At 43.7% G+C, this 24,480-nt stretch overlaps 1 protein-coding gene across 1 annotated transcript in view; it reads left to right on the forward strand.

Moving 5' to 3' along the window:
* LOC124805033 (myrosinase 1-like) overlaps nt 1-22,402 on the forward strand; it is a 62,739-nt gene extending 40,337 nt beyond the window's left edge. The window contains exons 6-10 of the mRNA XM_047265453.1: nt 742-836; nt 3,268-3,415; nt 10,280-10,395; nt 22,063-22,197; nt 22,292-22,402. Coding sequence (XP_047121409.1) covers nt 742-836; nt 3,268-3,415; nt 10,280-10,395; nt 22,063-22,197; nt 22,292-22,402 — 605 coding nt within the window. The remainder of the gene's footprint in view (nt 1-741; nt 837-3,267; nt 3,416-10,279; nt 10,396-22,062; nt 22,198-22,291) is intronic.
* The last annotated feature ends 2,078 nt before the right edge of the window (nt 22,403-24,480 follow it).

Genomic DNA, 24,480 nt, shown 5'->3' on the forward strand with positions numbered 1-24,480 from the left:
ACGGGGCGTGAGTCGTGCTTGGGTAGCTCAGTCGGTAGACTTCTTGCCCGCGATAGATAAAGGTCCCGAGTTCGAGTCTCGGTCCGGCACACAGTTTTAATCTACGAGGAGGTTTCAGTTGTGATCTTTTTGATTTCATATGCAAATGCCACACTCACGTGCAATTTAATAATATATTGTAAAATTTCTAACACTACAACTGCCAGTCCTGTTTTTGTTCTAAATGGACACTTCATTCAGTGGGTGATACAGACGTGTAACGTTTGACAGCGGGCCGCATGCAAGATGAGTGCAGTGTGTGCTATTAACGCTTGCCATCGCTGTTTCGCCGGTGTGGTGCCACCTCGGCCACGTTTTCTTCGCACAACCCAAGTTGACAATAGACGCGATGGCTGATGGTAGCGACCGTTAAGACATTTCCCATTTGTGATAGCTTCCATCAATCACAGCGTCGAGTGTCAGCTTGAAGTGTGTGAACTGTAATGAGTTCACTTTGTCGGGTGATATAACACTACTTAGTTTTCGTGCAAGACGTTTCAAATTTAGTAACCTACAATATGCTTCGGGATAACTGCATTGTGCAGTATATTTTTTATAACATGCTTTTCGAGTTGAATTCAGAATGTTGTCGCTCTTCACTCAGCACCTCTGTTACCTCACTTCGTTAGACGTCTTACGTTTCAATAACTGTATGTGACATCTAAACAGCAAATAAGACATTTGTTTACGAATGGTTTACAGGTAGTGTAGGAATCACCCTTAATATGGGAGGTCCTGAGCCAGCTTCTAATTCGACAGAGGATGCAGAAGCTAGTGAAAGAGGCCGCCAGTTCCAGGTGAGTACTGTAGCTCTGAGATGGGCTAGTTAGCCTGTTACATCCCGCTGCTGAAGTTGTAATTACGTCTACTGCCACAAAGAAATTTATCCATGTTGGTCTTGACTTGTTCAATTCTAAGAAATTGTGGTAGTTTGATCATAGCACTATACAGTTTGAAAGTTGACTGTAGAAAGACTTGTAAATAAAACCGCCTTGTCCTGTTGTCACTTAATTTACTTATCCCATACGCGTTTCACCTTTTTATTATTCTAATGCATAATCAGTGGGATCTATAACTATACAGTTTTGTTAGTTGTAGATTATTAGTTCACGGGGCGATTTTTGCTGATCTGCGATTCTTCTCATCTGGTCTGGAGGTCGCACTACCACTTTATTACTGACATACAAGCACAACTTTAAGTTCTGACCTTCTTCACACTGTTGACCATGTTTCTCCTTCTTTTTTATGGTTACTATTGTTCTTTGGCCACTCGATATAACTATTTCGTCGGACAATGCTTTTCACGACGTAAATATTGCAACTCCATTATGTGTTTCCTCCTCTTTGGCATTTTTACGTACTTGTTGCCAAGCTAATGAAGCATATGTTCAAGACTAATTTTTTTTGGTGGGGGGGGGGGGGGGGGGGGGGAAGGGAGGTTCGTGTTTTGAATTGTATGGTTTATGGATACGTTGTTGGGCGGTATTATTATTATATAGGATAGTGTTATTATATTAATCCTCTTTGCGAGCGTTATTCTATTATTTTATCTATTAGTGTAAATAATTAATTGCTTGGCGTGTGTACTTGACCACTCAACATTATTTTCCTTTCTGCTTTGATTTTCTGTATGTGGTAATTTTCTTGCGGGGTTAGGAGGTGTTTTTATTGTTGATTCTAAGACGACATGAAAATAATTAGAATCAACAATAAAAAAACACTTCCTAAACCTGCAAGAAAATGACCACATACAGAAAACCAAACCAGAAAGGAAAACGCTGTTCAATGGTCAAGTACACATGCCAATCATTTAATTATTGACACTAATAGATAAAATAATAGAATAACGCTCCCAAAGAGGATTAATATAAGAACACTATCCAATATAATAATAATACCGCCTAACAACGTATCCATGAACCACTCCACAGAATACTGAAACGAAAAATCAAATCAGCTGTCACCAAAGTTTTCAACCACTCGTTAACAACTAGTACAACACCATACAATTCAAAACACCAACCTCCCTCTCCCCCCCCTCCAAAAAAAATTAGTCTTGAACATACGCTTCATTAGGTTGGAAACAAGTAGGTAAATATGCCAAAGAGGAAGAAACACATAATGGAGTTGCAATATTTACGTCGCGAAAAGCATTGTCCGACGAAATAGCTATATCGAGTGGCCAAAGAACAATAGTAACCACAAAAAAAGGAGAAACGTGGTCAACAGTGTGAAGAAGGTCAGAACTTAAAGTTGTGCTTGTGTGTCAGTAATAAAGTGGTAGTGCGGCCTCCAGACTAGATAAGCAGAATCGCAGATCAGCAAATCGTAAGTAATGAGTTTTTTACATAAAAAATCACCCCGTGAACTGTTTAATAATCTAAAACTAACAAACCTGTATCGTTATAGATCCCACTGATTATGCCTTAGAATAAGAAAAAGGCGAAACTCGTCTGGGGTAAATAAATTAAATAGCAGCAGAAAAAGGTGGTTTTATTTACAAAACAAGTATTTCTATGCTTGCTGCGGAGGATGGCCCGCAAACAAATCTGGATTCCTTAAGAGTTTAGTGGTTCGGCTCTTACATAGACTGTAACGGATGTAAGTGCAGATATTTTTATACGTACGCACAACAGTGTGTTAGTTGTTTCCCTTAGCAGTCTTCCCACATAAAACTTTACGACCTGAAGTGTGCTGCACGGCCGTAACGGCACTGCGAAGTGAACAACGTCTGTCGGTATGGACTATCCTTTTGCCCCTCCAAGCATTCACACTTCCGTACCTGTCCGCCGCCCAGGGTAAAATAAACTTTTGGAAAAAAATTTGTGGTATGTTCCTATGGGACCAAACTGCTGAGGTCATCGGTCCGTAGGCTTATACACTACTTAATCTAACTTACACTGACTTACACTAAGGACAACACACACACCAATGCCCGGGGGAGGACTCGAACCTCCGACGGGGGGAGCCGCGCGAACCGTGGCAAGGCCCCTAGATAGCGCAGCTACCCCGCGCAGCCAAAATAAACTTCAATGGCTAGCTTTTGCCGTGAGTACTACCCAACCTAAAGCACACGAGTAATAATCATTAGTCTGCAAATGAAGTAAATTCTGATCTGATGATGTTCAGTACACCTTCCTCAGTCCCCATCAAAAATTCCTGCACTTGTAGCCTTTACTCCCTGTACATAGTGCTTGACAGAGAGAGATACTGGTCTGTTCATCGCAGGTGGGCATCTTCGCTCACCCCATCTACAGTGCGGAAGGGGACTACCCGGCTGTGGTGAGAGAGAGGGTGGACGCCAACAGCGCAGCAGAGGGGAGACCCAGGTCCAGGCTGCCTTCCTTCACACAGGAGGAGGTGGAGTACATCAGGGGTGAGTGGATTAGCGATAGACATCACCAGCGACTACAGGCGTGCTAAGCAATGTCACGGGATGCACAAAATATACAGTGTGTCCAAATTAAAAGGACACTACACTTACGTGTAAAGAAATTTTTATAACAATATTATAGTTACAGTTCATGTGGAACGGTACAACTATGCATAATTGTCATTGACACTAAGACACCGATTTCGGGGTGTAGGAAGGGAGTGGGTGGCTTCAGTGCAGATATTCTTGGGTTGCTGACGGATCCGGCTTTCTACAGTGCCCTCCACTTCGTTTAATCCGTAATGTTTCACACAAGCGTCCCCAGTAACTGGCAAACATGAAGTACTCTCACTATTTTACGTTCGTGGGACATTTGAATTCAACAGTACAGGTTCAATGGATGGGTGGATGGATTTAAAGGAGCTAAACAGCATGGTTCTCAGTGCCGTTCCTCAAGATAGTGGTACAACTGTACAACTAGTCACTCTTTTTAAAACAAAAAGCAACGTCCATATAACTGCACCCACAGCAATAAAAAATTTGATATGTAATCTCCAGTTCATCTCTTTACGCTGTCGTCGTAATTAAGTAGTATCGATAAAACAGCGGATAGCATAAATATGGCTGCCTGGTCGCGGAACTAATAGAATGAACCAGCCATCCACAAATACAACAAAATCTTCGTCCAATTAAACTGAATAGGAGTCCAAACGACACAAAAAATATCAACAGTTTTCTTGCCAATGTCTCGGCATCTCCACGGCAGACCAAAAGCTTCCCCACAGATCAGCACGTTAAAACAAGATGCCCTGTGAGCGTGACCCCATAAACACTGCATTCGGTTGGGTCTTGGCACCACGAGACATACGCATGAGTCACTGGACAGTTTCCGATACGAAGGTGAGTGAGGACCACTTAGCACAGGTTCGAAAGTGGTGTTTTGGGTCAATGGTGAGTTTAGGACGGGGGAGAGGAGCACGTGCTCCCTCCCCCTGCCCGCCTAGACAGTTCGAGAGAGAGAGAGAGAGGGGGAGGGGGCGAATAGAGAGAGAGAGGGGAGGGTTCTTTGATTGCAATTTTTACTTATGAGCAGCATGTAATTTTGAGTTTAAAAGATGAAAAAAGCCTGGAATTACCGAAACGTAAGTGTGGCTTGTTCTGTTGTGCCTTCTTGTTTCTTTCTTTTTTTTGTCAATTTACGATGGAATTACAATAAAAGATGACGTCTATCGTGACTGCATAGCAAATACATGGGCTGTTGTATAGGTTTCACTCACTATGCATGCAAAGTTAAATCTTTTACTTTGCGAAAAATTTGTAAATTTCTAGGGCTGCGTTTAGGCTCACACATTCAGACATTTCCGGTAAATATTTGATATCTCTGGATTCCTTTCCTAGTTAGCAAGAAATAATACTGCCACGAGTTACTACTATAAACAGCTTCATTTGAAGCTACACGTTTCAATTTTGCGTCATCTTCAGGCTTCTTACAGTCAGTTTATTTGTTGCACTATGTGCCTTGACATTTAGCCAAAGTCTTCTTGTTGGTGAATAGTACCTTGTGTCCTTCTTGGCGTTTTCATCGGGAGCCAACGTATTTCAGTCATGACATAGCTCTTCACATCTTGCTGAAAGACACAGTGAGTAATCCATAAGGCGCCAATTTTATAGATGTGAAAGTAACTCTGCCGGTCTGTTGCATTTTAACGGCAGAACCACTGAATCGAATTTGATGTAGTATGGAGGTAGGTAGTTTTAATCCCGACAAGGAACATAGGCTTCTTAAAAAAATTAAATCGGTGGGCAGAGGTGTTGAGAGTCGATAATAGTAAATGAAGGCATTGCGCAGGCGACAAGAGCTACGTCAGACTGGAAAGTATGAAATTGTATATCTCAAAAAGATCTACACAAGTCCGTGAGAGCATATGCTTAGCTTTTACGGTTCACGCATAACAATTTTTGTCCTTTGATTGCACTTGGCCCAAGCGATTCCTAAACACATCACAAAAATTGTGATTGTGGTAGCGTGCTGGTGTAGGCAAACACTTTTCATATAGCAGATTACCTTCAAACGGCTGAACAAACTTTCATCAAATAAATGTCACGACTATTTTGATTAAACTAGGCTTCAAGTAAATAAAACATCTGCATTGAAATCGACGCATTCGCGCCGGTGTTCTGATGCCATTGACATATAAAGACTTATAACATCTGACTTAGTTCGTTGGGGCAACGGATGGGACGGGGCACATTGCGATCCGTGCTTCTGCGATATTTCCTCACCATAACAATATTACTACTACGCGAACGAATCCTGGAGTAAAAGCTAACTGAATATATAAGTAAACAGATGCTTTAACTAATCGATGGAGAACTTTCGGAAATGCTTTCACGTGGCACTCTGTTTACGTAGCAGTGTACACCTACGCTTTAAACACACCAACAGACCGAATTTTCTGACACAGTCTGTAGAAAAGAATATGTCAGTGTTCACACTTTTTCTCAATCATTTTTTAAGTGAAATGTCATTAAAACTCCGTACAACTCAGCTACAAACAATCGAACATCTACTAAGATTTCTGTAACAGAACTTCAGTGATAAAGATATAGTATATGTTTGGCAAAGTGCTGAACCATACAAAGAAAATCTCCCTTGTTCTGTAGCGTTGAAGGGAGAGCTACAAAATTTGGCAACAAATGGACGAAAACATGGAAAAGTTTCCAGTAGAACGGTCCTGCCAAATATTAGAACTAGAGTGAGTTGTACTGCACATTTCCTATAACAACCAGCACTGTGGAGAGATCTTTCTAAAGAAATATCTTCTCAGCAAGATGACAGAAGATCGTTGAAACGGACTGGCATTGATGCATTTCCATCGAGGTATTGCATCAACGAAGAAAGCTGAAGGAGGGTATCTTCTATAGGAAACACAAGAGGAAACTTTATTTGCATCATATGTAATAATAATAATGTGATAAAATTATGACTGCGGTAAAATCATGTTTTTGAGTATCTCTCTCTCTCTCTCTCTCTCTCTCTCTCTCTCTCTCTCTCTCCCTCTCTCTCTCTCTCTCTCTCTCTGTGTGTGTGTGTGTGTGTGTGTGTGTGTGTGTGTGTGTGTGTGTGTGTGTTTTTGTTTGTGCGTGAGTGTGTCTTTATGTTAAAATTAGACTCACGAAGCCTTTAAGGACTTCTTCACGCTTCTAATCCATGTGCCCCTCATCCCCTCGCAGAAAAAATTCTGTATCCGCCCCTGTTTCGGGTACTGCATCATCTAATTCAAATAAGCGCAAGTCAGTGTACGGTCACATCTCTGCTTTCGCCTGGACTTCGTCCATGGCTAGAACAATACCGAGCGTTTCTATTCGGTTACATCACTGGTAACAATGTAATTATGTTGCCTTTACTTTTTTTTCTGAAGTTAAAATAATCACTAATCCTTGAGAAAGGGAATTTTCCCTTGACCAGGCTAGTGAGTATCCGCAAAAGATAGTGTTACGCGTCTGGTGACACAAATAAGATGTTTACTACTAACTGTTTCGCAGAGGAATCTGGGTCACCATGTTGGCGTTGGGCTGAGATTCTGTGCAGTTCCACGCAAATTGTTCCTATTTTGTTATTGATTATTTCATTCTAACTTCTTCTCTAGACTACCAAATATTTATATGAGAATTATCAAGCTGTAATTGTAAGGACATACAGCTACGTTAAATACTACTGTACTTGCAACTGAATACGATGCAGTCGATCAGCGTAATTTTGAATTTCATTCCGTCAGCTGTCGACACAGAGAATATTTCCCAACTGCTGTGTCTTGGCTTGCCTGACTCGTGAATTTCACCCCATGCTCAAATTTGTCAACCACCTTTTTCCTATTGTTACTTTTCGTTCTTTTTGTGTTACCCATTACAAAGTGAAAAGCTCATCCACAGAATGATTTTCGCTTTTATAGAAGAATCATATTCAGCGGTCATGCTGCTGTCAATACGAGTAGATAATACTTTTTCAGTATGTAATAATGAAGAAGTTTTATTGACAATTACATGTTCTAAAAATTACTTTCAGCCTTTCTGTACGTTTGTTAGGACCTTTATTTTCCAAAATTACTTATTACATTGTACGATCTCAGTTGCCATGCGCATGATAATGGTGAATTGTTAGCGCTCACAGAACGCGTACTGCTGTGTACTGATAACGATATATAACGTTCAGCGAACATCTAAAATTCTTCGTACTGTGTTTTGCAGGTGTATATTGGAGGTATAATAATCACGATAAAAAAGGAATTTAAATACAACGAAAAATGGCAGAAATCGTTATACAAAAAAGAAAGAAAAGAATTTTATTGAAAGCAATTTTAAAACAACGGCTCTCTTATCGCCTTTCACGAATTTGCACATCTGCTCAGAAAGACACAAAAGTGGTTTCTGTAGCAGCCTCAAAATAACAAACCTGCTACTTCGCTAAACTGAAACTCAATTTTATCCTCCTTTTTCCGAAAAATACTCTACCACATCAACCAAAGTCATTGACAAGTGGACGATAGCGCCATGAAAGTTTGTAGTAGCCTCTCCCTGTTCTATGTAACAGTATTAAAACGACTATACTTATGTCAGTCGGATGGCAATTTACTTTTTTCTATCCCAGTTATGCTGTACACGCTATTCTTACGCTACACTGTTATTAAAAAACTCTCATACACGTTGTTTGATTTATTAATACCATCTTTCTGGATATATCCTCTCTCATTACTCAAGAATTCTCACTTTTTTAGAACGCAAAGTCTTTTTTTTTCCATCAGTCTACTGACTGGTTTGATGCGGCCCGCCACGAATTCCTTTCCTGTGCTAACCTCTTCATCTCAGAGTAGCACTTGCAACCTACGGCCTCATTTATTTGCTTGACGTATTCCAATCTCTGCCTTCCTCTACAGTTTTTGCCCTCTACAGCTCCCTCTAGTACCATGGAAGTCATTCCCTCATGTCTTAGCAGATGTCCTATCATCCTGTCCCTTCTCCTTATCAGTGTTTTCCACATATTACTTTCCTCTCCGATTCTGCGTAGAACCTCCTCATTCCTTACCTTATCAGTCCACCTAATTTTCAACATTCGTCTATAGCACCACATCTCAAATGCTTCGATTCTCTTCTGTTCCGGTTTTCCCACAGTCCATGTTTCACTACCATACAATGCTGTACTCCAGACCTACATCCTCAGAAATTTCTTCCTCAAATTAAGGCCGGTATTTGATATTAGTAGGCTTCTCTTGGCCAGAAATGCCTTTTTTGCCATAGCAAGTCTGCTTTTGATGTCCTCCTTGCTCCGTCCGTCATTGGTTATTTTACTGCCTAGGTATCAGAATTCCTTAACTTCATTGATTTCTTGACCATCAATCCTGATGTTAAGTTTCTCGCTGTTCTCATTTCTACTACTTCTCATTACCTTCGTCTTTCTCCGATTTACTCTCAAACCATACTGTGTACTCATTAGACTGTTCATTCCGTTCAGCAGATCATTTAATTCTTCTTCACTTCCACTCAGGATAGCAATGTCATCAGCGAATCGTATCATTGATATCCTTTCACCTTGTATTTTAATTCCATTCCTGAACCTTTCTTTTATTTCCATCATTGATTCCTCGATGTACAGATTGAAGAGTAGGGGCGAAAGGCTACAGCCTTGTCTTACACCCTTCTTAATACGAGCACTTCGTTCTTGATCGTCCACTCTTATTATTCCCTCTTGGTTGTTGTACATATTGTATATGACCCGTCTCTCCCTATAGCTTACCCCTACTTTTTTCAGAATCTCGAACAGCTTGCACCATTTTATATTGTCGAACGCTTTTTCCAGGTCGACAAATCCTATGAAAGTGTCTTGATTTTTCTTTAGCCTTGCTTCCATTATTAGCCGTAACGTCAGAATTGCCTCTCTCGTCCCTTTACTTTTCCTAAAGCCAAACTGATCGTCACCTAGCGCATTCTCAATTTTCTTTTCCATTCTTCTGTATATTATTCTTGTAAGCAGCTTCGATGCATGAGCTGTTAAGCTGATTGTGCGATAATTCTCGCACTTGTCAGCTCTTGCCGTCTTCGGAATTGTGTGGATGACGCTTTTCCGAAAGTCAGACGGTATGTCGCCAGACTCATATATTCTACACACCAACGTGAATAGTCGTTTTGTTGCCACTTCCCCCAATGATTTTAGAAATTCTGATGGAATGTTATCCATCCCTTCTGCCTTATTTGACCGTAAGTCCTCCAAAGCTCTTTTAAATTCCGATTCTAATACTGGATCCCGTATCTCTTCTAAATCGACTCCTGTTTCTTCTATCACATCAGACAAATCTTCACCCTCATAGAGGCTTTCAATGTACTCTTTCCACCTATCTGCTCTCTCCTCTGCATTTAACAGTGGAATTCCCGTTGCACTCTTAATGTTACCACCGTTGCTTTCAATGTCACCAAAGGTTGTTTTGACTTTCCTGTACGCTGAGTCTGTCCTTCCGACAATCATATCTTTTTCGATGTCCTTATCGTGTTTAAATTTTTCTGTCGGGTAGCTGTCACTGCTGTGCATCGGATTCAAGTGGAAGAAAATAGTAACGAAACTAACAATCTCGTCCATCTCCGCATACAACCGTATTAGCTGGCGTAAGATACATTTATAATTCTGTTCAGACAATCAATTATAGTAGTAATATGTGTTAGATATTATTGTTAGCTATAGTAATTGTAGTGTAGATCACTGTTAGTTACATATCTGCTACTCTGAACTAATTCTGTACTTTGTTTTTATCTCTTCATGTTACATTACGAAGTCGTGTGAATGTATTTGAAGAATCTCCGACGAAAACTATGTTGCAGGGTCGGCAGACTTTATCGGGCTAAACCACTACAGCACGGAGTTCGTGACGTCAGGTGTGAGTGGCATATCGCCGTCTAAAAGCCGCGACTCCGGCATCGTCACTTCTCGGAACGAGGTGAGCTGCTGCAGTCGCCGGAGCCTGTGACAACAGCGAGATAGTCGACAACACTAAATCAAAATTAGTCTGGCGTGAGGTCAGTCGCTTGACGGCGCGTTTCGGCGCGGGCCCGCCCGTTGCCGGCGCGCCGTAAGGCACGGAGGCTCGCACTGGGGCGTATCGCTTTCCAGTCGGGCGTGCCGCGGCAGTCCTCACTCGGGGAAGTGAAGCGTCTCTTACAGCCTCTCCTTCCCAAGTGGCTCTTTCCGCCTTCCCGTGGTGCCAGACGTAAAGCTCGGCATTCTGCCTTGCGTCAAAAGGGAGAGCTGCGACCCAACCCGATGCGAAAGCGAAGGGTGCGTGGCACAGGGGGAGCTGTGTCGAGGGACCGAACACCAGTCCCTTTCTGTTCGCAGGGCACAGACCAGCAGGTGCTCTGCATGCCGGCGACCTCGTTTGTCGGCGTGGGATCACGGCGCGAGTCGGCAAGGGTGCTTCGCCGCGCCCCTGGGTAACCGGGGCGTGTTCTGCCAAACCCAGGTGGTGGTGACATCGCCTGGGCCAGGTTAGATGGGCCCAGACCGCCGAACGACTGGGGGACCGACCCACCACCTGAGTAGGAGTGGGTCCTCGGCCTTCGGGTGGAAACTCGGGCTAGTAGGCGGCGAAGGGCGAGGGGTGCATCCGCCTCTCCGGAGTGCGGGGTGCACTTGCCGAGGAGCGTCGGGTGAAATCGTCGACGACGAGGCCTTCGATGGGGACCAGTGCGCTGGAAACGGCGCGTTGAACCCTGCAGCTCTGGAGTGCCCTTGACCTAGGGGCGAGGTCGGTGGGCGAGCTGCAATAGTCCCCCCCCCATGCCAGAGGAGCCGGTCCGGGGCAAGAGACGGGCTCCCACCTTTTTATCACTCGTTACCAAGATGGCTGAAACCGAAGCGAGTGATACGAGTGCGCCTTTACGGGCTTCTATGATGTCTGTACCCTCACCACAGGACGGGATGGGACAGGCAGATGATGAGAGCGTAGTACAAAGACACGCAAGAATTACCATGCTCTTAGAGCAAAATGTTAAGAATGGTAAAATTAGTCAAGCGGCTCTTAATACGATCAGAAATGAGCTATCGGCATGGGCCATAGCTCATGCAAGACTGGAAGGCCGCGTATTGGAATTAACAAAAGAAAATGAAAGACTAAGAAAACAACCTAGTAAGACTTGGGCGGCTGTGGCTGCACAGGCGCCAGCTAAACAGTCCTCAACAAGGGACACAATAGAAAAAGTCGCTAAACGGTCAGACACGGCAGTCTTCTTGAGGACCCTGCCTGGCCAAGATACGAGCGTTAAGAAAATACAGGAGCTGCTAACTAAAACTGTAGACCCAGTGAAGGATAAGATCAAAATCAAAAGAGTAAAACCCAGTAGAAACTCAGTTATTGTGGAAGCCGCTAGTGAGGAGGACAAGGAGAAACTCTTAAACAATCAAAAACTAAATGCAGTTGTTAAGTGCGAACCCCCCAGAAAAAGAAACCCTTTAATAATATTATACGATGTGCCCACGATTATGACCAATGAGGAGCTTCATGAAACAGTTAGATCACAGAATTTTGAAGATATCAATGAGCAAGAATTTAAAAATTCTTTTAAGCTGAAGTTCAAAACAGGACCTCGAGATCGCGATGTGGTACATCACGTGGCTGAGGTCTCGGCACAATTATGGAAAAAAATAAGATCAATGGGCAGATTATATGTAGGCTTTCATGCCATTAACACAAGGGATTATATCGTGGTACCTCGCTGCCACAACTGCGGCGACCTGGACCACATTCTGAGGCACTGTACCAGGGGGTCGGCTTGCTCCAGATGCGGTGAAAGTGGTCACAACCGCAAGGAATGCAGAACGACAGGGGTCTGCATTCCGTGTAAAAATCGGGGGAAGAAATCCTGTGGTGCCACGGGACGGAACTGCCCCACTTACCGGATGCTTGAACAACGCCTGATCTCAAGAATCGACTATGGCTGAGCAGAGCACAGCTAACAGGATGCTCAAACACAAGTCCCCGAGTAAGAGAAGGAGGGATGCTGTGAGAGCTAATAAATTTAAAGAATTTCTAAGGTCGCTTTCGGGCACCTTATGCATCACAACAGTTGAGAAGGAAATACAAACAGATCCCTTTATGGTGGACAGAGGCATACAAACCGATCCTCCGGACAGAAACACAGCTCCCCCTCCCCTAAATCGGGGAGAAAGGCCGAACAACAACATCCAACGGCAGAAGCATCCTGTAGTGGTAGCGGCCTCCCGGGCCCCTGCACAAAAAGTTGAACAAACAAAAGAACCTCTTCAAGAAAGTACAGTCACCAGCACCAACCCAACTGAGGCAGAAACTCCAGTAATCAGGCTACCGCCTGTAGATCCGATCAGGGTGTATCCCAATTTAGAATTCACCATGCAATTGGCAAGATTGGAGCAGCCGGCTATCCTGACCACTGCCTTACGACATGTGGTCCGGGTAGGACACGAAGACGGAAGAAAGGTCACCTTCTCGGTAATGGAGGCTGTAGACAGGATACAATTAAAGTCAGTGAATCTTCCCACCGACTTCGGGGCCCTGCGGGACTTACTTAAGAAAGTGTTCGACAGACGTGGGGAGAAATTTGACTTGAATGACATCTATACTCAATCAGTCCTAGCTCATGGTCGAATCGCCTTTGATTGGAGCAAGACATGGCCTGAAGACAGATTACATACTTACTTCCCATAGTGACAAAACTAACTGTTGGACAGTTGAATACGCATAACAGCAGACTCGTGATGCAGGAGCTCCGAAGAGAGGTGGAGGAGAAGAGGCTTGACGTACTCTGCTTGCAGGAGCCGTACTCTCAAGCTGGAAAACTCTCATTTGCAGCCGCTACATGGCAGATAGCTTGTAACGGGGAAGCCCCCAAAGCAGCAATTGTCATTACCAATCAGTCCATACGAGCAACAACACTTGAACAATTTTCCACCACTCATTGCAACGTCGTGGAGGTACAGGCTCCCATGGGAATTATAACTTTTATAAACATGTATTTCCAATACGGGGATAATATTGAACAACATTTGGATCACCTGACCAGAGTAGCCACGGCGTTGCGAGGTCGCAAGCTGATAATAACAGCAGATATAAATGCAAAATCCCCCCTGTGGTACAGTGGCACAAGAGATGAAAATGGAGAAAAAGTAGAGGAAATGATTATGGCTCTGCAACTTGTGGTTGCAAATAGACCTGGCAACCCTCCCACTTATGCAGCGGGAGGGGGGCGCGGCACTAATATAGATGTAACGTTAGTTACACCAAATTCTGCTAACATCATTCAGAATTGGGAAGTAAAGGAGAATGCGACAACAAGCGACCATAATCTAATAATGTTCAGCTTAGGAAACGGAGGCTGTCACTGGGCCACAGGGTGGGAGTTGCAACTGAACTTCAAGAGAGCGGACTGGGAGAGACTAGCGAGAGAGTGCGACATACCTCCATTGCCTGAAGGTGAAGCACGACAGGACCTGGACATAGACAAGCGGGCCGAAGAACTGGTAGACGCAATAACCAGAGCGGTCAAGGCAGCTGTTCCAACCAGGAGGAGAGCCATGGCGGCCTCCCCGTCACCATGGTCAGCTGAACTTCAGGAAATGCGTCAGTCTGTCAGAAGGCTGAGGAGGCACTACCAGCGCAGTGTCGTCTGGTGGGAAAAACAGCGATGGTTACAGCTATACCGGGAGGCAAAAGACGAATTTCAAAAAGAACTAAAAGAAGTCAGGCTACGTAGCTGGGAAAGGTTTGTGATGGACCAGCTGGCCCTGGACCCATGGGGAATACCCTATAAATTAGTGAGGGAAAAGATCCGGTCCCCAATGATGTTATCAACAGTTAGACGCGGGGATGGGATGACAGAGTCTTGGCAGGAGACTGCCGAGGTTCTTCTCCGGTCCCTGCTGCCTGATGACGATGAGGCCAGCGACACAGAGGGACAGTCCCAGCTACGAAACCAAGATATGGACAGAGTTGATAACGACAGAGCGGTCTACCCCTTCTCTGAGGAGGAGGTGGCTGGCCATATTAAAGCAATGAAAACTGGAAAAGCCCCAGGCCCAGACGGCATTGTGGCGGAGGTGGTGCAGTTCCTGGCACCTCAACTGGTGGCACCATTAACCCAGTTATACAATGAATGCCTAAGACAAGAAAAATTTCCGAAAATCTGGAAAGAGGCAAATGTTGTTATAATAAAAAAGGGACCCAACAAGGACCCAGCGGATGTTAAGTCGTATAGGCCAATTTGCCTATTGAACATCCTTGGGAAATTATTTGAGAAACTGCTAGCTGACAGATTGACTGCACACCGAGTGCTGTGTGGGATGAGTGGCAGGCAGTTCGGCTTCAGGCCGGGCAGATCGGCAACTGATGCGATCGCTCTGGCGGCCGAGGTCTGCGACTCTACCCCATACAAGTACGTTGTTGGCATCATGGTTGACATCAGTGGCGCCTTTGACAACCTGTGGTGGCCTTCGCTCTTCTCCTGCTTGCGGGAGAAAGAGTGTCCAGGGTCGCTATATGGTTGCCTGAGGAGCTATTGTGAAGGGCGGGAGGTCTGGCTATCATCCCCTAGCGGCAGAGTAGGAAAATCCATAACTAAAGGATGTCCCCAGGGCTCCGTACTAGGTCCCCTGTTCTGGGACATCCATATGGAACCACTTTTGGACAAATTAGAACAGAGTGAAGATGTGCTAGAGGTGATAGCCTACGCGGATGACCTCCTCTTGCTGGTCGGCGGCCGAAGCCGCGAAGACATCGAACCAAAAATAGACAGAGCGATGACCGAATTACAACTGTGGTGCACAAATACTAAGATGACGATCGCACCGACCAAATCGACTTACTTATTACTGAAAGGACAGCTGGCGAGGAACCCTACAGTCAGAATAGGAGGCTCACCAGTAATAAGACGACAAGAGACTCGCTACCTAGGCGTCATCATCGATGAAAGGTGGAACTTTGGAAAGCACATTGAGTCCGTATCCCAAAAAGCATTACAATTATTAAACAATCTCATATCAATCGGTCATAAACGATTCCATCTTCCACCTCACCTAATCAAGTTGTATCATAACAGTATATTAGCATCAGTAGTGGGTTACGGATCGGGAGTCTGGGCACATAGGCTCACAAGGGTGATGCCTGCCATGGCAGTGAGAAGAGTACAGAGAAACATGCTTCTAAGATCCATAGGGGCGTATAGAACTTCTCCAGGAAGTGCACTCTTAGTAATAATGGGGCTCTGTCCTTTAGATATCAAAATTCGTGAACAAGCGGCTTGGTACTGGGTCAAAAAGGGGAACAACGTGAAAACAGAAAACATCATGGGAATACCGGTAATAGATAAGAAAGAAATACGTAGAAAGGGCGAGGACCTATGGCAAAGGTCTTGGGAAACAGATGAAACAGGCAGAAGAACCTTTGAGTTCTTGCCAGACGTAAAAGAAAGGTTGGGGATAAAGTACTTTGAGCCAACGCGGGGTTTAATACACTTTCTCACTGGTCATGGGCCCTACCCGACATACTTGTGTCGGTTTGGGAAAAAGGCTACACCCGAGTGTGACTGTGGTGCTTCGGAGGGCACTCCCGACCATGTGGTTTATGAGTGCCCCCTTTTCGATGATGTAGCAATGACGCTGAGACAACAACTTCCGCACAATAATACATACGACCTATTAAGACAAAAAAGAAACTTTCGAAACTTTAAACAAATTGGCAGACGAGGTTTCACGGAAAGTATTAACGGCATATCTGAGTGATTTACACGTTTAGGACATTCACCAAATGTGTCCCACTAGGGGATACATGAGGGTAGTTCACGATTAGTGACATTTTACCGAACGCGACAATTACCCTCATCCTATACCGCCTGTACGTGGACTGGTCGACTTCATGAGTTGCAATCCGCCACGTGCAGGACTAGGGGGATGGGGGTTCCCGAATGAAGACCAAAGCACCGGAATTGACGTAGGTTAGTAATAGTTGTAGCTTTAGATATAGATACTAAGTTAGGAACCTGCAGCGACAAACAGTCCTGGCCAGCCCAGTGTCAGGGGCACGCTCATCGGGATTAGCTCGATGAGCAAGGCCACAGTAGTAGGTTTATATTTATGCTGACACACCTGTAACGCTGCAGGCAGTTAGAAATTAACCAGTAGGAAATATTAAGTAAGTAGATTTTAGCTGTAGTCTGCCCATTATCTTATTCTGTCTGTAGCTTCAATAACTAACATAGCGTAATATACAATAACATTGTGAATTAGCTGCTGAATATGTATTATATATATAGATTAGCTACGACCCACTAATCACTAAGGTAGTGGGTTCTTTTGTATAAATATTAATGATGAATAAAGAGATACATTTTTTTTTTTTTTAAATCAAAATATTTCGTCAAATGTAACACACAATCAGAAAAAAATGGGCAGACGTCTTAGGATGGGTGGATTGATGGGTTGAAGGGATCAATTACGTGGTCATAGATCCCTCAATCCATTGTGCATCAAGCACGGAATAGTTCCCAAAGAGGAAGGAAGTAAAAGACAAATCCCAATGAAGCCGACTGTATCCAGTAATCAAGAAGATCAAGAGACAGAAGCAAGAAGATGTGTGAGCGGGACAAAAGGGCGAATGTGGCGAAGCTGCTCCGCCCAGAACGCAGCTGGAAACCCCCGGGACGTGGTGCGCGGCGGGGGGCGCTCCCACTGCCCCCAACTGTGGCTTCAGCGCCCTCCATTATCACAAAGAACACCAACTACACGTAGAAGCTGGCAAAATCTCAGGAAAGAGGACGACGACGACAAGACAGTAAACCAGTGACGGATGCACCCCCTCTAACGTTCCTTGTCGACTGCGGCGGTAACGTCAAGCAACTTTCCCCCAGTTGTGTTGGAGAGTGCGCTTAACTGGAAGGAATATTATTTATACGTGTATTCTAGCGTCACTTCGAATTTAAAACTGTTTTTAGTGACTGTTTTTCTGTGGCGGAATTTAACAGAGATACAGTAAAATTTAACACTTTTAAACTTGTCTTTTGACAAGATCATAGCACAGTATTACGAGATATAAATCTGTATATATAAAACCTAAGAAGATATTATGAATGCAATAAGTATACGAAATAATACTCTTTTACTCGCTCCTGTGAAACGGAACGCGTTATGAAGATCTTGGTGCCTCTCGCGTCCATCTAGAAAAGATTACCTGAAGATGCCTAAATAAGGCGAAACGTGTCGTTGAAAAATAAAAAACTAAAATTGCAACCAAGACTGTTTTTAACCAATAAATACTGCATTTTTTAAAATGACAACGTAGTTAGTAATAGCCATGGAGGCAGTAGGTTTTCAACAGGCAAAAGTAAGTTAATAATTTTTTTCCTCTGTTACAGCTAAATTAACTTCATTCTTGTCAGGATATTGCTCTCAGAGTTCCTCTGCCTGAGCAGCATTACTACTGTCTTCAAGCACGAGAAAAAGAAAGTAATGGTAACCCAGTTTTTAACAAAGAACTTTTCCTACTGTAACAACCTACCGTTCAAAATTACTACAGTACTGTACTACAAGTATCTGTATTTTAAGTAAGAAAAGTTTCTGTTCTTATAACTTGCATTCTCCTTCTCTTTCTTGGTGTACACCGCAGTCACACTAATCTTCAACTGAATACGCTTGACCGAATGATCGGCGTGCATTTTCTCTGTGTTAACGTTTGTCCACTGTCACCTGCAACAAGTGGAATGGCGTTACCCCGTGTACCGCCACTCAACGCTAGTTTTGTGTTACGGTTTGCAACAAAGTCATGTTTACGTGAATAAGACCTTGAAGACAGGAAGCGTGTAGCCGATTAAAAAGTATAAGATGCTATTAAAAAAAGACGTACTGCTATTCATATCTTTGCAACGGGCAAAGGCAATCATGCAGGGTACTCTCCCCCTGTAGCTAAACAACACTTGTATCACACATTTTTTTTATTTTACTTCTGAACGAAAAGTTATTTGTGGTGGTCAAGATAAATGGGACACCGCATATGTACAGGGTTTAAAGAACGACGCATAAAAAATTTTGGAGCATTTGTAGGAGATAAAAACACTTTCATATGTGACGTAAATGTTACCAGTGCGCAGGGGTTTGTGAAGAATCTGATGCTAGTGATGTTCAGAGACGGTGTTCAAACTGCCGTGTGATGAATACTGCTTTAGACGCGTTGCCGAAAACGTCGTCGTTTAACTCTTTGAGCCCCAGTGGCTTCTGCGTGAAACGGCTAGTTTATTAACTTTTTAAGTACCAATGCCTTTCGCCTGAAACCACCGATGCTTTTGCATGACACACCTCTACTGGTACACTGAGGAACTGCATTGTAGCAGCGTTCAAAGCAACGGTCGGTACAGAGATCGTGCTACGTGATTGTGGGAGATTCTGACAAGCAGTTTTCCTTATAGCGACCATATTGAGAAGATCATTGACAGTTGAAGTAAGAGTATCCGATTTATCGTAACATAAATTTCGGTATGTACTACTCCTTTTATGAGTATAATCGAAATGAAGCCACTGGGACAGTGTGTAGTTGCCATACAAAATTTATTAAATTTTAGGCCCATTTTTGCTTGTTATTTAGGACTATAATTTGTTCTAGACTTTAGAGTTCATGGAGGTTTCGAGATATGGGGGTTTGTCTAGCAAAAATGCGACTTTGCTTTCAAACATATCACATGAAACGATGAGTGGTAGAAAACTGTATGTCTCAGAGGTTCCAATGCGAAACCATCGCCTTAAAACAACTGATTGTTTACCTTTTGCAAGTTTAATCTTATATGCCTCGCTTACTATGATCATAAAGATTAGTTCAGTGAAAAAACTAATGTTTTATTCCGGCTGCTACCACCTCCAAGACAATTGATTGTTTACTTTTAGCTAATTCAGTCTTCTATTTGCTGTTTGCAATGGTAATAAAGAATAATTATGTGACAAATTTTATAATTACTATTTTTAATACTGATGGTGCTATATTTCCCATGAGATGCTCGACAAGAAATAATAAGACACAGCTAAACAGGAACAAGTATTTATTACGAGGACAATAGAGAGATTTAACAACAAAGGAAAACTCTTCTCAATTAAAAAAAAATAAAACTTCTGAGACACTAAAAGGCATCTGCCTGGAACACACTGTGAGTGAACGTAGTGGAACGTGAAGAGTACACCACTGATAATCCTTAAAGACGAACGTTGAACGTTCGTCGTAGTTGGCCAACAGGTACATCTCGTGATATGACTGGAAAGTCGTAGGTCCCGGTGCGATGGGTTTCGACCTGGCTCTGTGCTGATGGGCTACTAAGAGCTGTCACACAAATCGGCCCAGAGCTCCGGTGAAGCGAAATGCCGATGTATTGGCTTGCGCTGCTCTATATAGCCGGGGCGCGGAGGAATTCGTGCCGATGCAGTTCCGTTGACGTGACACGGTTGAGGAAATAGGTCCCTGGTACGGAGGACCTCTTGTGGCGCTTGTCCTGCTGCCTGTCGTCCTTGCAGTGATCCACGCAGTTCGGGGAGGCAACGCCTTGTACATATGCAAACCCGTGATGCTTCAGTGACTGAGGGGTCGCCGATCCCTTTCGGCGAACAGCGGGCACATGGCAGGTGGAACTCAAAGGGCTAATGCGTAATTGGCATCTGTTTGCTAATGATTGTCTAACAAGCAAAAAACAACCAGAGGGGCTATCAGAGTCTCATACAGCAAACACCTCTCTCCCCCAGCTGTGCAGTACCGTTAATGGACGACATTTTCAGTAACACCTCTGAAGCAATACTCATCACAAGGCACTTTGAACGCTGTATCACTAACGCCAAAGCCTTTAAGGATCGCTAGCAGAGAAACGGTGCACGTGTGACATGTTTGCCATATAAAAAAGGGTTTTGTTCTTAAGTACTCTATATAATCTAAAATTTAGTAAATTTTGTCTGTTTACACCATATATTAAAGTACCACGCATTCTGTCTATATATGAACGGATTTTATTTTTCACTTATTCACGATAGGATTTCAGTAGCAGATCGATTGGTGCAATAGGTTGAAAAAATTTCCAATGAGGAGTTTCTAAATGGTCTTAATAAAACCTGTACAAGGCCCAAAATGAAAGTTCGAAGCATTGCATAAAATGAAAAAAAGGTGACTGGACCAGACGATCTACCTCCAGACCTGTGGAAGTTAAAGCACTGCGATTCAGTCGAATGGCTGACAGGTTTCTTCAACAAAATTACTGAAGAGGGAAGGATTCCAGCTGACTGGACATGAACTACTACAGTCCCAGTTTGGAGACAGAAGGGTATGCCAGCTGAATGCAGCAACAGTCGTCCAATGCGCCGTCCATAACGTACAATGAAGGTCTTTGAACGCATCATCGGTAGAAGGATGCGACAGATTATCAGTCCATGTGGATTCGTGAAGGACTGTGGGGCGACAGACGCTATCCATATTGCTCGCCAGCTTATTGAAGAACACCGTGCGAAGTCAATGCATCTACACTTTGCTTCCCTTGACCTCGAAAAATCCTGTGACCGAGAGCCACACGAATTTCTTCGGCTTGCCTTGTGGGAGCATGGAGTGCCTGAAGAATTAGTAGAATGGGTCAGACGTCTCTACTATGACCCGAAGAGCAGGACACAGTTGCCGGTCTATGGGGCGATTTTCCAGTTTCTGTACGCTAACGACGTGCTACTGGCCTCTGAAGGTACCACTAACATGCAGTGTCCAGCCCCGGAACTATCGCCTTGCGGAAGTAGGTCTACTTCTCAACATAAAGAAAACGATGTATCTCACTACAGATCGTGAGGTGGATACCATCATAATCAATGGTGTTGGCCTCTCGACAACTACCAGGCTCTACAACTGCAGCTGATGGACACGTCAGTGCAGAAATCTCTTCCTGCGTGAGCACCACGTGGCTCAAGTGGCTTTCTGTGACTGGAGCACTCTGTGGTCGGAAGATTCTAGATAGGCTCAAGTCGAAAGCACATCGATCTGTAGTTTGTCCAGCTGCACTGGGTGGTGCTGAATGCTGGCTTTCAACAAACGAAGATTTGCTGTCGTGGAAACAGAGATGCTCAGACAGGGATCTGGGTTACCACAACAAAATCATGTCACAAATGAGCACATTCTTAAGTTACATGGAATAGCACCAATAGCAGACGAGAAAAATCCGTCATATTCTTACATTGGAGGCATCGATGATTGCGAAGACTGGTCTTAGTTTGAGAGTAAGTGGTAAAAGGCCAGTACGACGACTTAGGCAGTGATGGCTTGATGCCCTACATGCAAGATAGCACCCTGATCAGACCCAAGATCAGATAAAATGGAGACAGAGCGAAAACATCGGACCCCAGCAGTATGTAGGACAAATGCTAAGGAAGGAGAGCACACACACACACACACACACACACACACACACACACACACACACACACACACACACAAAATGGAGAGAGAACTAGGGACACATTGTGAGCGTATGAATTACGCTGAAAGAAAAATGAATGATTCCAGTGTTCACATCAGTCACTCACAAGCCTTAAAAAGACAGGAAAATGGGGAAATTATACATAAAATATTTTCTTTTTCTTTCAGGCATCGCCCTCTGGATTCCGAAGATTGTTGAACTGGATTGCTAATGAATACCCTGGGTACCCGATAATTGTAACTGAGAATGGTTGGAAGGATTCAGGAGGACGTAACGACACTGACAGGATCAATTACTACATCGTATGTAACACTCACTGCCCTGATCCGTAGTCCAACTTAAGATCTGCCATTCTCAAACTCATATTAGTTTTAAATACTTTTTTTTGCTCTACAGGGTTTCTTGGGAGCTCTCCTGGAAGCTGTGAACACGGACGAAGTTCCAGTGATCGGCTACACAACGTGGTCTCTCATGGACAACCTGGAATGGAATTTGGGATTCACGTGAGTAATGCTTGTACTTACATATACTGAATGTCTCTGTCCATCATACACTTCATCTAGTAAACTTACCATGGCCTGTTGCTACTGTGTTGCATCTCCTTCAAAATAGTCCCCGTCTAACACACCGATTCCAACGGTGTTTCCACTTTTGGAAACATGCCTGGAATTTTTTTCCTAAAGTGTGTTAAGGACGCTCTCCATATTTGCCTGGATGTCCTCAATCGAGTCAAATCGCTTCCCTTTCAGTGAAAATTTCAGTTTAGGAAACAGGCCGAAGTCCGCAGGGGCCAAATCAGGGGAATATGGCGGTTGTGGATGCACATGAATTTTCAATTTGGTCAAAAATTCAACGACGGAGAGGGCACGATGGACCGGAGCATTGTCATGGTGTAGCACCCAACTCCTGTCTCTCCACAATGCAGGCCTTTCCTTCCGCACCTTTTCGTGCAAACGCTCAAGGACACATTGGTAGTATTCCTGGTTAATTTTCTGTCCTCCAGGAGTAAATTCACGATGCACAATACCGGAAGAATCGAAAAAAATCACCAACATTGTCTTCACCTTCAATCGACTTTGCCGTGCTTTTTTCGGTCGTGGTGAACCTAGAGTCTTCCACGCTTAGGACTGCACTATGGTTTTAGAATCATATACCCACGATTCGTCACCTGCAATTACCCTATTTAACAAATCTGGGTCATTTTTAGTCCGATTAATCAATTCTTGGCACACTTCAAGTCTGTATTGTCTCTGGTCACTTGTCAACACTTTTGGCATGAATTTTGCAGACACTCGACGCATGTTCAGATCTTCAGTTAAAATTGACTGAACTGCATAGAAACTTAAATTAAGTTCATAAGCCATCTCCCTATTTGTAAATCTGCTATCAGAGTGCGCTAAGTCGTGAACTTTCACAACATTTTCATTTGTTTTTGAGGTGGAAAGACGGCCGGACCGTGGTTCATCTTCAAATACTGTATATAGACTTCCAATATATAGTAAGTACCAGCAAGAGTAAATCGTCGTAGGAAACGCAGTTACAACAGGTACAATAAAATTTCACGAAATACACGTCCGGATGTTAAGTCCCATAGTGCTCAGAGCCAAGTGCAATTATATCGTGGTCAGATAAAAAGTAAATGCCTTTATCCTCGTTGTGGATAAAGCATGTAGAACATCCTCAGGTATTCGTGCATTCTCCTTTAGGTATATAGGGTGTTACAAAAAGGTACGGCCAAACTTTCAGGAAACATTCCTCACACACAAATAAATAAAAGATGTTATGTGGACATGTGTCCGGAAACGCTTAATTTCCATGTTAGAGCTCATTTTAGTTTCGTCCACCTACGCTCAATGGAGCACGTAATCATGATTTCATACAGGATACTCTAGCTGTGCTACTAACACATGTGCCTTTACAAGTACGACACAACATGTGGTTCATGCGCGATGGGGCTCCTGCACATTTCAGTCGAAGTGTTCGTACGCCTCTCAACAACAGATTCGGTGACCGATGGATTGGTAGAAGCGGACCAATTCCATGGCCTCCACGCTCTCCTGACCTCAACTCTCTTGACTTTCATTTATGGGGGCATTTGAAAGCTCTTGTCTACGCAACCCCCGGTACCAAATGTAGAGACTCTTCGTGTTCATATTGTGACGGCTGTGATACAATACGCCATTCTGCAGGGCTGCATCAGCGCATCAGGGATTCCATGCGACGGAGGGTGGATGCATGTATCCTCGCTAACGGAGGACATTTTGAACATTTCCTGTAACAAAGTGTTTGAAGTCACGGTGATACGTTCTGTTGCTGTGTGTTTCCATTCCATGATTAATGTGATTTGAAGAGAAGTAATAAAATGAGCTCTAACATGGAAAGTAAGCGTTTCCGGACACATCTCCACAAACATATTTTCTTTCTTTGTGTGTGAGGAATGTTTCCTGAAAGTTTGGCCGTACCTTTTTGTAACAGCCTGTATAAGACAATCAGATAGTCACACATGTGCCCTCTTTGGGATAAAACAAGGAGAACATAATTAGTTACACATGTTTGTATCCTTCTGCCCGCAAAAAGTGCAGAAC

This window comes from Schistocerca piceifrons, chromosome 7 (assembly GCF_021461385.2).
Source record: "Schistocerca piceifrons isolate TAMUIC-IGC-003096 chromosome 7, iqSchPice1.1, whole genome shotgun sequence".
Lineage (NCBI taxonomy): Eukaryota > Metazoa > Arthropoda > Insecta > Orthoptera > Acrididae > Schistocerca > Schistocerca piceifrons.